The sequence below is a fragment of the Micropterus salmoides genome, unplaced genomic scaffold (genome assembly GCF_014851395.1).
Source record: "Micropterus salmoides isolate LMB-PRFRI ecotype aquatic unplaced genomic scaffold, ASM1485139v1 Ms_hic_scaffold_21, whole genome shotgun sequence".
NCBI classification, from domain to species: Eukaryota; Metazoa; Chordata; class Actinopteri; order Centrarchiformes; family Centrarchidae; genus Micropterus; species Micropterus salmoides.
The window spans coordinates 10,649,759-10,661,926 of NW_024041262.1; the positions used below are offsets into that span (position 1 = coordinate 10,649,759).

General features: G+C 41.5%; 2 protein-coding genes across 3 annotated transcripts; one reads left to right on the forward strand and one right to left on the reverse strand.

Moving 5' to 3' along the window:
• Positions 1 to 27: 27 nt before the first annotated feature.
• Positions 28 to 5,117, forward strand: tepsin (TEPSIN adaptor related protein complex 4 accessory protein). 2 transcript variants are annotated; one of them, XM_038736170.1, is made up of 13 exons: positions 28 to 144; positions 593 to 665; positions 1,192 to 1,283; positions 1,435 to 1,528; positions 1,636 to 1,703; positions 1,798 to 1,879; positions 2,166 to 2,237; positions 2,336 to 2,527; positions 2,680 to 2,866; positions 3,021 to 3,134; positions 3,250 to 3,337; positions 3,422 to 3,556; positions 3,663 to 5,117. In XM_038736170.1, the coding sequence occupies exons 1-13, from the start codon at positions 106 to 108 to the stop codon at positions 4,290 to 4,292; spliced, it is 1,866 nt and encodes a 621-aa protein (XP_038592098.1). In that variant the 5' UTR covers positions 28 to 105; the 3' UTR covers positions 4,293 to 5,117. The 2 variants fall into 2 exon arrangements, with proteins under 2 accessions (XP_038592098.1, XP_038592099.1); XM_038736171.1 differs by having other exon boundaries at positions 29 to 144; positions 3,250 to 3,328.
• Positions 5,118 to 5,440: 323 nt separating this feature from the next.
• On the reverse strand, positions 5,441 to 8,301 carry si:dkey-21c1.1 (protein FAM104A-like). The gene is made up of 3 exons (XM_038736172.1): positions 7,568 to 8,301; positions 7,050 to 7,155; positions 5,441 to 6,720 (listed from the first exon to the last, which is right to left on the reverse strand). The coding sequence occupies exons 1-3, from the start codon at positions 7,582 to 7,584 to the stop codon at positions 6,463 to 6,465; spliced, it is 381 nt and encodes a 126-aa protein (XP_038592100.1). The 5' UTR covers positions 7,585 to 8,301; the 3' UTR covers positions 5,441 to 6,462.
• Between the last annotated feature and the right edge of the window lie 3,867 nt (positions 8,302 to 12,168).

The following is a 12,168-nucleotide window of genomic DNA, read 5'->3' on the forward strand; positions in this document are numbered from 1 at the left end:
TTGCTCCTTGCTGTTCCGTGATTGGCAAGCTGTCATCCCCAGCCCCGCCTTCCCCTTGTGCCCCTCAGAGGAAGATGAGTAACTCGCAGCCAGAATTGCTAAATCATGGCTACATTTATGGAACGATTAGCTTTTCTTCAGAAAGTAAGTAACCATTAAAGCCATTACTAGTTTAAGAAACCATGAAAAGCCGAACGGAGCATGACGACTATGACGCGCGTTGACGTGTCTGTTTGAAACTGTTAAGTTGTACCATCACTAGCTTGTTACTACTAGTCTGCTAGCTAACAGCATGAAGAAACAAACTGCTAATTAGATTTTATGTCATTTTTTCAGTGACTTGCCAGCTTGTTTCGTTGAAGTCTTAAAGAAACAGACAGACATAAAGCACAGATAAAACTGCTCGTTTGTCCAAAACGCCTAACCTGGTACTGGTGTCATGTCAAGTTTGTGTCCATGTCAGTGCTGTCAGTCAACCTGTAAAATACACAGGTTGGATTGTAATCAAACAGACAAAGTAAGCTTACTGTGCGCTTTGAACTTGTGACTTAGAATCACACTTTTTAACCATCATCTTTTCCACCAACTAAAGGTCCCGACTCTGATGAAGGCTACAGCAGATGATGAAAACCCCTGTCCTGGCTACCTTTTCCAAGAGATAGGAAGTATCCTTTGGCAGCCTCGGTTGTGCTTCAGCCAGCAGCTGCAACCGCTGAAGGTGATATAAATATGTGGCTCACATGCAAAGAAACTGATTTAGCTGATAGCTGCTGAATGGTCCAAAATGTCACCTGTAATCTACAAAAAATGTGGAAACTAGCTAAATTAACAAATTTTAAGGTTATTACTGTGAACATATGGTTCACCCGGTTGAAATCCATCGCTCACTGCTCAGTGACACACCTTCCTTTTTAGTGTAAAGGACTGGAAAGCTAAACCAATGGAAACTCTTCAGTAAAAATAAACAGACGAGATCCATTATTTGGATTTGAATCAAAAAAGCAGGGCAGCTTTTAAAGCTTATTAGCCTAAGCAGGAGTTAGTTATATAAAAAAAAGCACATCCGTAATATCCACACAAGAGTTAACGATTTATAATGTTATATTATTATTGTCTGGTGTAACCAGGGAGCATCAGACATACTGAAACTGTTACGCTATGGTAATATCCTTAACCATCATCACACCGTAGAAATCTCCCATGAGTCTTCAGGTTGTGGTCAGTGTTTATTGGAGTACCTTCTGGAGAGGCTGCAGGTGGAGTCCTGTCATGTCAAACTCAAGGTGAGAACTGTTATTTTTCAAGTTTCCACCTGTAATATGAAACTGAAATGGAGCTGCCATGTAGCCATAATGTATACATTTTTAAATGTTGGTGTTTTTCCTACGTTTCCTGTCTGTGAGTTACTCTAACAGGGTTCTGTTCATGCTTCAGGTGCTGAAGATCTTCGTCCATCTTTGCGGTCATGGCTCAAACCAGTTCCTCACAGAACTTAGAAGGAACTCCACCTTCATCCAGCAAGCATCAGGTTAGACATGAGTCACTTATGCTTTTCGCTCCGTTTAACTCTCATCACTCTGTGGCCCCTCCGTCACCAGAAAATTCACATCGCTGTTGGATGTTTTGCTCTTTAAGTTTACAGCGGCCCTCCTGATCCTATCCACGGCACGGCATTGTACCAGAAAGTGAGAAATACAGCACAGGTGAGACTCGGGTTGTATTTAATGATCATGTCAGTCATATATCTGTGACAGCTAGGTAAGCACACTCAATTTTTATACTTCATTCTTTTTGCAGGAAGTGGCCAGGTTGCTTTTCACAGATACAATTTCCACCAAAAGCGTCATCTCCCCGCTCAACGTAGCCCCCCCAACAATGGGTGAGTAACAACAAGCACTTAATTTAACGGACCATACTCCACACACATCTATTCATTACACTATCATGGTGTTGAGTTTAATGAATAATAAAACATGGACTCAAATCAAAATGGACAGAACCCATTCCTGCTGTCGTGTTTAATAATAGTGTACACTATTTGAAATATTAGAGAGCATGAGTGTCTATAAAGAGCTTAATGAATTTGAATCAGTTTCATAACCTTCTTTGCGTTTTCTGAACTAAAAGCCCTTAGTACAATTGGTCTTCTGTGTCTTTCTGTCCAGGTATGGGCTCAGGAACTTCCCACAGGTCAGGAATGCAGGGATTTGGATACAGTCCAGGGAAGCAGGGGACAGGTGAGTGGTACACCACCACACACAAACACAAATCCAATCAATCTTATCTTCTGTGTAAATTTCTGTACCGTTTTTCTGTCTGTACCTGTGTCTCCCAGCGGGCAGTGACTCACTACTTGATAAGATCCAGAAAGCTGCAGAGGTAGTGGCCAGTGCTGTCCTTCCCCCAACTGAACACCAGGGCATCCGTCTCCATGACAACCATTACCGGGCCGTAGTTGCGCCGTCTGCTCCCATAGAGGTGGCCGTGCCTGCGTGTGCCTATAACGTTCCTGCTCGCAGACCAAAAGGTGAGACGGTGAAGATTTCTAAATAGAAGGCTCGAAGCTGAAATATTTTTGCAGATGAGTCACTGACCAGCTCACTATGTAACAGTGTGTCAAGACTTTATTTTAAATCAATTTTAAATTTGACGCCTGTCTACCATGTGTCTTCACCGCAGCGTTGACCCAGCGGTGCCCAGGGCAGGCAGGAGGCGGCTGGGAAGAGACAGACAGCGGCAACAGCTCCTCTCACAACTCTTCTCAGGATATCGCAGCTAACAGCAGGGCCTCTGTGGGCAGCAAGTCAGCTGGTACCGGGAGCCAATCGGGGGCCAGTAGAGAGAGCAGTGGGGACTTATCAGATAGGTGAGTGGCAAAGTCAGCCTGTCAAACCAGCTATTTTCTGCCTATATCTCAACGCAGTCACATCCAGTGTGCGGCATTAGCATAAGATACCCCACGTATTCTCACTTTGTCCACGTCATTGTCTTTTCTGTCTCATGCACTGCCTGGTGTCCAGAGTGGAAGCATTGCACTTAGGGGACTGTGGCCAGGAGATGGCGCTCATCAGCAGACTGACTGAAGGATCCAGAGTTTTCCTGTCCAGAGAGGAGAGCCAGCACTTCATCAAAGAGTCGGTGCATCGAAAATCAGCCGTTTGGGGGCTGATTCTCTCTCTGTGAAATGTATTATTTGTCTGTTTTTATAACTGTTGTATGGCCTGATTTCTGTCTTGTTTAACCTGTCAGGTGCTCCATACTCAATTGTGAGGTCGTGGTGGAGTTGCTCACAAGCAAGCTTCAAGATCCCTCAAACATTGTTAGGATGGTAATAATGGTTAGGATCCACTCAAGATCCAGGTTTTCTTTTGATTTTGTGCAATCCTAATAAAAAAAATATTATTTTCCTTCAATCCTGCAGCGGTCGCTGTGTGCTATATCGTGCCTCATGACCTCTGACCTCCTCTCTCTGGAGCAAATGTTTAGCGCTACACAACGAAAGCTCCACCAGTTGAGTGAGGGGGCTCCAGGACCTGTGGCCAACAAAGCCACCAAGGTAAGAGAGACTTAAAGAGAACGCTACAAATGGTGAAGACGGATAGGACAGAACAAGATAACTCAGAATGAGGGTATATTTTTTTTGTATTATCTCCTCTTACCAGATCCTGCGACAGTTTGAGGCTCTGATGGGTGGATCTCTACACGCTCCGAGACAGGACACAGCAAGCAGCAGTCATCAGGCGGCAACAACTAATCAGCTTCCCACATCTACATACTCAGGCCCTTTACTACCAACCCACTCTACCGGCATCACCAATCTCAACCATTATCAGCCTGACACCTCGCTTACAGGTGTCGCTCAACCACCAAATCACCCATCTTCCCCTTCTAGTCTGGCCTTGGCCCAGAGAGACTCCTCAGGGGAGGTGACGAATGACGGCGTAGAGGAGAAACTTTCTCCCATTCAGCAACAGTTGGAGGTACAGCCAGTCAGGACTGCTGAGGTTAAACTGGTTGCTGAAGAATCAGAGCTGAATAGGGGCTCGTCCCATCCAGCAGAGCCCCACAGTGAGCAGCCCTGTCTGAGCAGACTATCCCTGTTCAGCGGTATGGAGCTGGTGACCAAGGGGAGGCCCCTGTGCGGAGGAGAGACGTCCCAGACGGGCAACAGCTTAAGGGAGAATCTAGCTGTGCATAACATCAGCATCAGCGACGGCGCTCCTCCAATTTGCAGTTTAGTTGTGGCTGATAGCAGCCAACCAGTATCAGCCTTCTCATTTCTCAACTTTTGACAAACGTATTACAGCTGGAACTGTTAGTTAAACCAGTGATCATGTTTATCCTTTCTGAAAACAATTTAATTTTATAAACCAAGATCAGATGTGGAAGATTATAACTACATGTATATTCACAATATGTTTGGGTTCGTATCTGTATGGTGCCTCGTTAGAAGTTGTATTTAAGCAGCAGATTGGGTCAAGAGACAAGAGATTTAGGACACGTAACTGTAGTCCTTGGATGAGTGCAATGCAGAGTTGGTTCAAAAAATCCCTCAACTGCTGTAAGTGAGGACTGGTGTTTAAGCTATGTCGCTGTGTGTTGGCTGAGGTCTAATTTCTCAAAAGTATTTCCCAAATACGGTTGTCTTGAATAACAGGTTATTACAGATAGTTGCTTTAATCTCAGGATTCCTTTTAGCTAACTGAAACAACTCTTAAGCTTCTGCAGCACACCTTAAACCTCTGAGGGAGAATTCCTCAATTTGTAATTTGCACTATAGTTGCTTTTCTTATGGACACACAAATCTGCAAATGAGAGTTGTCTTCCACATTTTTTGGTACTAAGCTATTATGTCAATGTAAATGTTATCAGAGTGTTTACAAATAATTTATTATATCTACCCTGTCTTGATAAAAACATACCCGTGAGAGTGGTTGTAGCGTGCATGCCTATGATTAAAAACTGTTGGGAGAAGTAATGGTGGAATTCATTTTTGTGTGCATAACCAATGCGTGCAATTGTCTTTGACAAAGGAATTGCAATCACAATAATGCAAAATACCTGCAATGTCATTAATGGTTGCTCATGTCACCAAATAAAAAGCCTTACCCTCACCATCTCACCATTGTTATTTCAGTTACATACTGTAATGTTGTTGAGGACTGGAATGTAGTACAAACTACATGCCCAGATGGTAATCCCACCTACTGCTGCGTACAATGAACGCTACCGATGTATTTTGTTTCAGTTCATGCTGTTGGACATGAACAATAAACTTTAAACTAAATTTTTGTTGCAGCACTAACTACGACATAAATGACTTTTCGCTGTACTGTATTTAACTGAACTCTAAATGGCACCAGTGACCTGTTGCAGACATCACTTTCAGCAACGCTTTATTTAAATGTCAAATGATTTGGAAAATTACATAAAATATGAATCACTTTCACATCTCGCATTTTATTTGCAACACAGTGTGCTGGTCATATTACACCATACGTGAACATGTATGGCCGACTGGCTTACGACACACACATATACATATGTTGTGTAAAATGTTAAAGAAGTAAACACGTGGTTACAAAGTGATTTAGAGAGCCTTTACTGGAGGCTGTTTTTGTCAAGAGCACTGTGCTGAGCCTGAGCCGCACACTCCTGTGCCTGCTCTCACAGCTCTATAATTAGCCAGGGTCTAATCTGAGGTTGGATTTTGGTGGTGAGACTAATGAAGAATCTCATTTCCTATACCTTGAACCCGCTAACCTGCCACACCAAAACGGATTCATTTAGATAGTGAAAGCAACTGCAAATACACTATACTTTAACTGCACCACTTTGGTTAGAGAAAACAAATAAGGCCTAAAATGTTATTTCTGGATCGTTTTAATAATGCTCCTTGGGAGTGAATCCATTGGCCTCCATGAACTTCCTTTGTGAACGAGATCACTATAACTCCCACTTCACAAATGCAAACATGCGACTGACTTCCCCAGTCGAGAGTAAACAGAATGAGGATTTACTGAGTAAAGTGCTTAGCTTTATTTAGTTTTGCAAGCACTTTGGATCATCACACTTTCCTTGTGATTAGCACCAATGAAAATGTTCACGCATCAACGCACGCATGTAAAGAGAATGATACCTCTTTATAAAGTGCACAGGGTGCGTGCGTGCGTGCACACACACACTCACATACACACAAACACATCAATACTGCACAGAAAACCACAGTGGCTGGGCCATGGATAGGCGGATGTGCTTATGGTCTTGACAAATGGTACATGGTGAGGTGGGGATGAGCCTTTGCTCCCAAAATCTGTAAACCTCCCCACACATCATCCCCTTCCTCCTGACCCGAGTGTGTCGCTTGAGGCTTTCAAGGAGGAGCCGCCGTGCCAGTCGTGTCAGCACTGATGGGCAAGGGACAAAAGGTCGGGAGTGGGGGGCGGGGGGCAGAGGTCACGGTCATGTCGAGCCTGGACGCCCTCTTGTCTGCAGACTACTGAAGTGTGCTTCCCTCAGGACTCTGTTGATGTGGTCATAGGAGACACCGCTGCTGTCGCCATGGAAACTATGCTGCAAAGAGCTAGCAGACTCTTCGGTCTTTGGGCTGAGGGAGTACTGGGTGATGCGGTTGTTCTGGCTGTGTATGCATGGCCTGGCGCTGACCACTATTGCTCTCTCTGGACTACTGATCCCATTACTGCTGTCGCTGCTGGAAGACTGCAAATACAGAAGAGAGATGGGCTCTGAAGTGTAGCTTCATGGATGGATGCAGAAGCTTTAAATAAAACATTCTGAGCTTTTCCTGACAGTGGTGCACTGTATATGCAATGCAGAGCCACATGTCTGTATATGCATGTACTGTTGCTTTCTCTATCTATAAACGTCAATGGGCTTCACATTATAAGCTTTACGATAGAGAATGAATTACGTTAGCAGAAAGATTTATCCTCATCTCAAAGATGACTTTCATCACACAGTCAGATGAAATCTGGGTAAACCTATATCTTTGTGATGGTGTAAATATGTAAAAATCAAGCGATTCTTACCTCTGAATCCAAATCTGAGACAAGCAGGGTGGGACCCCCTCCTGACCTCTTGGCCTGAGGACTCAGCTGTTGGTCCTCCTCACTGTCACAGCTACGATGTCGTTTCCTGTGCAAAACAGCAATGGGGAAAAAATAGACAGTATTGACAGTGTGACAGAAATTATGCGGGGGTGGGGGGTTGGATGGAGAAAAAGAGAGTATCAGAAAGGCAGAGGATGAAGAGGAACCAAAAATAGCAACTCACACTCATGCAGTTACATGATCAGAGTGTGGCACTCCCATTATGAGAGCACAATGATTAACATACCTTCACTGGGGTCTACATACAAATTTTACTTATAGTGCGGTTATTACATTGATTCTGCATTGTCAGACTGAATAAACTAGGACACTGTCTTGGCGTTTAACCGTTACAATATGTGATTTAGCTACAATGTTGCATTACAATAAAGTGATACAATTATTAAATGCAATGCTGTATGTAAAAATGAGCCAGTATTTATAATTATTCCCCTTACCTGTTGTCTGTCAGCATTTCTTCAGTCTTGACGGATGATTTTTTGGCAAAGCTAAAGGCTGACACTCCTTGTGAGCCGGACTGAGACGTCTTATTTTAAAGCTCTGGCTGTGTTACAGCTCCACCACCATTTCGCAGAAACTCAGTGTGGCAAGCTCCGTCTCATCTCATCAGAAAGTCTAGGATTTGTGAGTGAGCGATCGGCTGAAACACAGGTCGCCGAAGGAAAGCACAAACCTCAGCTGTGAGTTAGTCCAAGTCCGCCCTGCCTACGCCTCGGCGGTGGTACAAACTGCTGCTGGGCGTTTGAAAGCTAACAAGCTAACGTTAAGTACTGTAGGTATTCTCGTTCATGCAGGGAAATCTCGAGAAACTCCGAGCATGACAGTGAAGGGAGCACGCTTGCCTGCTAGCTGCTACAGCGCAACGATGTATCAGCTACTATTAAAGCTAACTACTTTAACGTTAGCTAACTAATATTGCACTATGCTGCTAACTTAAAGTTCTTCCGCTTTCGTATTCGGTCCAATTGGCGTTAATCGCGGTTAACGGCTGCTTGTACGTAAAGACAGTCCGCCGCAAGAAACTAGATGAGTAAAGTGGAAAAACATATAGGAAACTTTAATCTTGTCCGAAATAGGATAAGCGACAGAATGTTGTCGTTAGGTGAACCATAGTGAGCTTGTCTTCTTTGCTCGTCGTCACTGTCGGTATCAGTGAAGAGCTCCACCCCTATGTTTACCTGACGTCATCAGAATCGGTACAAAGCGGAAACGGCTTCCGGTGGTGTGGTGTCAAGCAAGGGGGTAAGCCAGGGATCGGACGCTGAAGCCGACCAAAGCCTGCACGGACGGTTCCATGTAGGCCCAAAAATGACGTCAAAACCCTGTGATATCCCGTCGAACGCGAGAGATGTAACCGTACTGCTTACATTATAAACTTTTAGTAAATCTTTTTTTTTTTAAGTAATCTTTATTGCAAAAAAAATTATACAAATCATAAGTGACATACCAAAATATACACAACAATATAAAAAATATACCCGCGACCCTGTAGGCAGGATAAGCGGTTGAAGATGGATGGATGGATGGATACAAACATATAAGATACTATACAGTTTTGCCAGGGGAAGCCTATCATTACAAAGAAAAAGAGGACCATATGTTGACAGTTTTAACTGCCTTTTTGTTGTTGGAGCCAGAGATCAGATTAATATAATGTACATCTTCTTGGATAAAAAGTACAAAATTAGTTTTTTTAGCGCTGAATTTACATTTATGAATGTGAAATTTTGCCAAAAGAATTAATACATTTATAATGAAGTAAATCTTTTCATTACTTTGACTTCTATAAAAGCAAAATACAACATTCTTCCACAATAAGGCAAAGTCTTTAAGATGGTCAATGATGAATCTGCTGAGGTTTTGCCAAAATGTTCTAGTGTGTGAGCAATACCAAACTAGAATGGGCATTTCCTTAAGAAAATTCATGTGAGAGCTGCCAGTTATTTTTTGCAATTGCTACCGCTGTCGGTGCAATGTGCAGCTCCATCAGCTAAGAGACTCAATGATGTGCTGCATACTTGTTCAGCAAACATATGTGTTAAGTTTTGCCCCTTTTCATTAACATGCTGTGACTGGCGTTTGACCCATCAATCTCTGGATCCAGAGCAAGAGCAAGACCTAAACCACTGGACTACTAAGATACACTGTGAAGAGAAGGCTTTCAAGTTTCTTTGTCAATCGTGTGTCTTATTCTGACAAAAAAATGCCTCCTAAGCACCAATAGAAGGCATGTTCTGCTTATAAACATATTTTCTGTGATGTCTACTCCGCTGTTGAAGGATAAAATAAACAGCCAAATAATTATGCTGTGAAAGACTTAATATCATGTAAACAATGATTGCATTTATAAAGACTAACAACATAGAATTTTAAACTAATCACTAAAAGTCAGTAAGGACTCTACATTCTGTTCGCATCTAACTTAACAAGAACCAGCTGTATTAATTCACAAGCCATAAGATATATGTGTTGTGCATTAAAATCAATGTCAGACATAAGAAGTAGTATTTTGAAGACTGTCTCTATCACTATCCTATTGAATATATTTTAAATTCAGCAGTTCTTATCAAACGAAACAGGCCCTTCACTCCTGGTTTCACTAGTAAACCACCACAATAATAATAATAATAATAATAATAATAATAATCTTTATTTGTAGAGCACTTTTCAAAAACAAGTTACAAAGTGCTTTAACAAGTGTAAAGACAATAATACCCAAGAGACAATAATACAAAAACAATACAAGATAAAGCATGAAAACATTGAAAAGACTAAAATACACGTTTAAGATAAATATAAAATTAGTAAAATACAATAAAATAAAAGGGATAAAATGAAGTCAAATAAGATCGGGAAATGCTCTCCTATAAAAGTATGTTTTAAGAAGGGACTTAAAAGAGTTCACTGACTCAGCTGACCTGATTTCCTCGGGCAGGCTGTTCCAGAGCCTCGGGGCCCTGACAGCAAAGGCTCTGTCCCCTTTAGTTTTCAGTCGAGACTCTGGAACAGACAACAGACCTCTGCCCGAGGATCTCAAGGTGTGTGCTGGTGTGTATGGGACTAAAAGGTCAGAAATATAACAAGGCGAGAGGCCATGAAGAGCTTTAAAAGTGATCAATAGAATTTTAAAGTCAATTCTAAAACATACTGGGAGCCAGTGTAATGAAGCTAAAATAGGAGTAATGTGGTCATATTTCTTTGTTCTGGTTAAAAGCCTGGCAGCTGAGTTCTGGACAGTCTGGAGTCGATCAATAGATTTTTGGGTTAAACAGGTGAAAAGGCTGTTGCAATAATCCAGGCGTGATGAGATGAAGGCGTGTAAAATGGTCTCCGTGTCCTTAAAAGTTAACATAGATCGAATTTTAGCTATATTTCTAAGTTGATAAAAACATGATTGAACAAGCTTTGTGGTGTGCTGCTCGAAATTTAAATTACTATCAAACCAAACACCAAGGTTCTTTGCCACAGGCTTAATGTGATTTACTAGGGAACCAGCAGGCAGTATTTGATTTGCCATCTGCTGGGATCCAATGACCAGGATTTCTGTTTTGTCTGAGTTCAGTTGGAGGAAATTATTTGACATCCATTTTGTAACTTCACAAAGGCAGTTGTTAAGTGAACTCAGCATTCCAGGATCTGTAGATCTGACGGGCAAGTATATTTGTCATCAGCATAAATATGAAAAGAAATGCCATGTTTATGGATAATATGTCCAAGGAGAAGCAGATACAAGGAAAACCTGAGTAACGCTTGTGTTTCAAGCAAATAGAAGACTTATTAGCAAATTTTATTGTAATTTTGTAATGTAATTTTCGCCCTGTCCCTCAGAATTCCCATGATGCATGGCGGTGAAGAAAGCTTTGTTAAAATTTGCAAATAAGTCTTCTATTTCCTTGAAACAGAAAAGTTACTTTGTGATTTATGTTTTGTTAATCATGTCTGCTTGGAATATGGTGTTTTTTGTTGGTAATTGTCACTCTTGTAGTGGTTTACTATTGAAACCAGGAGTGAAGGGCCTGTTTTTATTTGATAAGAATGTTAATAAGATCAAAATAAGGAGCTGAAGAGTTCTGCTGTGAAAGACTTAATTTCATGTAAACAATGATTAGAAAGACAGGCAGCATAGAATTTTGAGAGTAACCACTGCATGTCAGTAAAGACTATACATTTAGTATGAAGTTCAAACAATGAACAGCTGTGTAAATTCACAAGCTATAATATATTTACAGGTGCTGGTCATATAATTACAATATCATCAAAAAGTGGATTTATTTCAGTAATTCCATTTAAAAAGTGAAACTTGTATAATGTATACATTAATTCCACACAGATTGATATATTTCAAGTGTTCATTCCTTTTAATTGTGATGATTAAAACTGACAACTAATGAAACCCCCAAAATCAGTATCTCAGAAAATTTGAATATTACTTAAGACCAATACAAAAAAGGATTTTTAGAAATGTTGGCCGTAGGGTATTGGAAGTGATTGAACGACATGTTTCTTTGCAACGTTGCGCAACGTTCTGCAACGGACTTCGAGGTATGTTTTCTCCTGTTTGGTGGGCGTGTCACAGGTGTTACCCATTCAGCTGCCACAAATTTGTGAACACAACAGTGTTAAAAAGGCAGGAAAATTCAGTGCGCTTGCGTACACAGCAGGGTGATCAAGGAAACACCGTTTCCGTTGAAAATAACGTTTTGCTACGTTTTGTCTGCGCTGAACTCGCCCCTGTACTCAGAGCTGTTCACTTGGATCATCCAAGACGCATGTTAATGCCAGGTGTAAACAGGGCCCCAGATATAACCAGGACACATTTAGTTTTCAGGATAAAATTTTCATTAACAAAACTCAAATGTTAAAAATATTTAATTGTATTGTTTAATATAGTTTGTCATAAACATACATAGGTAGGTGTATTGGGTCAGGTATTCAAACTATAGCAAGGAACAGAAAATGATCTCTACGTGATGCCATGTTGCAAATTTCCCCTTGACTTCATCTGTAGCCATGTTAATGCTGTATGTCCCTCCCATAG

Coding starts and splice junctions, on each gene's coding strand:
- tepsin (XM_038736170.1), top strand. CDS start 106: ATGGCTACATTTATGGAACGATTAGCTTTTCTTCAGAAA. Junction 145..592: donor GATTAGCTTTTCTTCAGAAA/GTAAGTAACCAT, acceptor CACCAACTAAAG/GTCCCGACTCTGATGAAGGC. Junction 1,880..2,165: donor CGTAGCCCCCCCAACAATGG/GTGAGTAACAAC, acceptor CTTTCTGTCCAG/GTATGGGCTCAGGAACTTCC.
- si:dkey-21c1.1 (XM_038736172.1), bottom strand. Junction 6,721..7,049: donor TCTCAGATTTGGATTCAGAG/GTAAGAATCGCT, acceptor CTGTATTTGCAG/TCTTCCAGCAGCGACAGCAG.